This window comes from Penaeus japonicus, unplaced genomic scaffold, assembly GCF_977035675.1.
Source record: "Penaeus japonicus unplaced genomic scaffold, GWHDUDI00000001_assembly GWHDUDI00000040, whole genome shotgun sequence".
Classification (NCBI taxonomy): domain Eukaryota; kingdom Metazoa; phylum Arthropoda; class Malacostraca; order Decapoda; family Penaeidae; genus Penaeus; species Penaeus japonicus.
Window position 1 is genome coordinate 6,282,366 of NW_028234442.1, and position 2,500 is coordinate 6,284,865.

The window sequence follows — 2,500 nt, forward strand, 5'->3', positions numbered from 1 at the left end:
AAATACACTGAAGACCCCATGGCCCTGCACTGACCTGTCCATAGTCGATGTCAAGTGGATACCAACAGCCGGGCACCTTGTTGAACTCCTTGGCAGAGAAGCGGTTGCCTGTCTTCTCCTCATAGAGTTCCTCGAAATGGGCTATGGCATCCTGCAAGTCCTCCTTGCTTTCCAGCTTATTGTTGCCGATGGTTGTGCCGATGCGACCCCATGATCGGAACAGCCACCATCTGGAATGAGAAGCCATGCATTTTTTTGTTTCTTTTCCGATTTTCACCTTTTGTTCCTTTTTTTTTTTTTTACTTATCTATCTTCAACCATCAACAACAAGGCCAATTTAATTATGCTTGGTCATCTCGCCAGGGTGTATTCATTCACAACTCGCATGCCTTGCCGACGAGGGTATTTGTACAATGAGGAGGCAGAGTTTAGTTTTTTGTGTGGTTTACACAAAGAAGAATGATGATATAATAGGAGGATAAAAATAGTTTTATTCAATTTTTCATTTTTTTTTATTGACAAAAATATGTACATATATACATTCTGTTACTCCCATGGCAAGAGGGAGGAGACCCAGGCTATTCTGTCTGCCAGTTGTGGTACTTTGGAAAGCACTCAAACTGGCAGAGGGCAACACCACAGACACTGCATAGAGTCCGGGTCTCTTTCCTCTTACCATTGGAGTAGCAGACACAGCACCGCCTGTACCGACCCTTCTGGATAGGCACCTGGAAATGCACATTGGAAACCGGCAGTCTGGCATCATTTCTGCTGGAGGAAGATGTTTGGACTGTTCCAGAGTCTCGGCAATGTTCCACTCGTAGCTCTCGAGCAAGCTGTGCTCTGAAGTCCAGCTGAGTCATGTGCCCTCCCAATGCCTTGTGCACCAAGAAAGCATTGACAACAGCCATATCAAGAAGATGGAACAACACTTTCTTGTACCACTTCATCGACCTGTAAGAGGTTGCCATCTCAGCCAGCTGGTCCATAAAATAAGTCTCCATCATGCTAGAGTAATCGGCTTCTGCTGTCCGTTTGGTGTACTTCTTTCCACTCTGACTTGCATTTGTGCTACGGACCTGGAGGTAATTGAAAAGGGCGGGAGAGCTATAACAGCTGTTGGTCTGAAGCTCATACCCTTTCTCAAATAGGTCTGCAGCTTCCATCAAGTCTGTGACAGCCTTTATTGAGGTGGGAACATCGCGTTCGTCCTTGCCTACGTAAAGCCTGAAGGCACACACATAGCCCTTGGTAGGGCCATCGCTCACAGCCAGCTTATACAACCTGATCCAGAAGCACGCTTTCATATCAGGGATGTACTTTAAGTCCTGGAAGCGCCCCTGGAACTTAAAGTGACTCTCATCAATGGTTAACTTCATGGGAGGGGTGTACACGTCTACAAACTGACGAGAGAGTAAGTCGATCACCGGTCGCAGCTTCCAGAGACAGTTTTCATCAGCAGGTACTTTGCTGTTGTCAGCCGCATGGAGGTGCTTTGTGATCACATAAAACCTATCCCTCGTCATTGTCTGTGGGCATGCAGGCAATGCAAACTGGGGGTCTGTCGACCAGTAGTGCCTTATCGTGGGCTTGGGATTCAAGCCCATGATGAGCCTAATCCCAAGATAGGCCCTCAGCTCAGAGACACTGAGATCCTCCCATGCCTTTGTGTGGGAAGGTGGGGCTGAGGGAGGTTGCTGATGGAAGTGACTGGAAAGAAAAGAACGATAAAGTAAAATCTGATACAGCAAAGGTGCCAACCAAAAATAATCATGTCATATGACCAGTCAAATAAATGGAAGTACTATAAACATGTGTTATGTTATATCAGAGGTCATTTACCGATTAGTCTCCCTAACGAGTAATTCCAGCACTTCGTCCGTGACGAATCTGGAGTATAAGGCCAAAGGTGTGGTTCTCTCATCCAGGTCAGGAAGGTTGACCCCAGGGCGGCCAGAGAACCAATACTGTCCCGGCTCATTCTCCTCTCCACCAGCAAGCTCTTGGGTTCCAGGAGTATTGCGCCCCCTCGCATCAAACATCGACTGTGGTTTATCAAACTTGTACAAAGTAGACAAAAACTCCTCATGTGAATCACTGCTGTGGGAGCGATTAAAGTCCATGTCACTGCTCCAGTCAGAGTCCCCCGTCTGGTACTCCTCGAAGTCAGAGGAGTAGTCCCACGGTGCCAGGGTTATAGGCAAACGAGCAGGAGCATCCAGCCCCTTGCAAGAGGGGGATCTGAAAATGAAAAATATGTGCTACAAAATATTTAAACTACATTGACACATACAAAATCAATTAACAACATTGACACATGCAAAATCAATTAACATTGACACGTACAAAATCAATTAACATTCGCACATACAAACTCAATTAACATTGACACATATAAAATCAATGAACAACATCCACACATACAAAATCAATGAACAACATTCACCCATACAAAATCAATGAACAACATCCACACATATGAAATCAATTGCATATTACT

General features: G+C 45.5%; 1 protein-coding gene across 2 annotated transcripts in view; it reads right to left on the minus strand.

Moving 5' to 3' along the window:
* The window catches only part of LOC122242163 (poly [ADP-ribose] polymerase 1), a 30,613-nt gene that overhangs the window by 6,937 nt on the left and 21,176 nt on the right, over positions 1 to 2,500 (minus strand). The window contains exons 16-17 of one of the 2 annotated variants that reach the window (XM_042999386.2): positions 1,843 to 2,241; positions 248 to 1,710 (exon numbers count right to left, since the gene is read on the minus strand). In XM_042999386.2, the coding sequence (XP_042855320.2) occupies positions 579 to 1,710; positions 1,843 to 2,241 (1,531 nt within the window). In that variant the 3' untranslated portion in view covers positions 248 to 578. The other variant, XM_042999387.2, reaches the window with a different exon arrangement.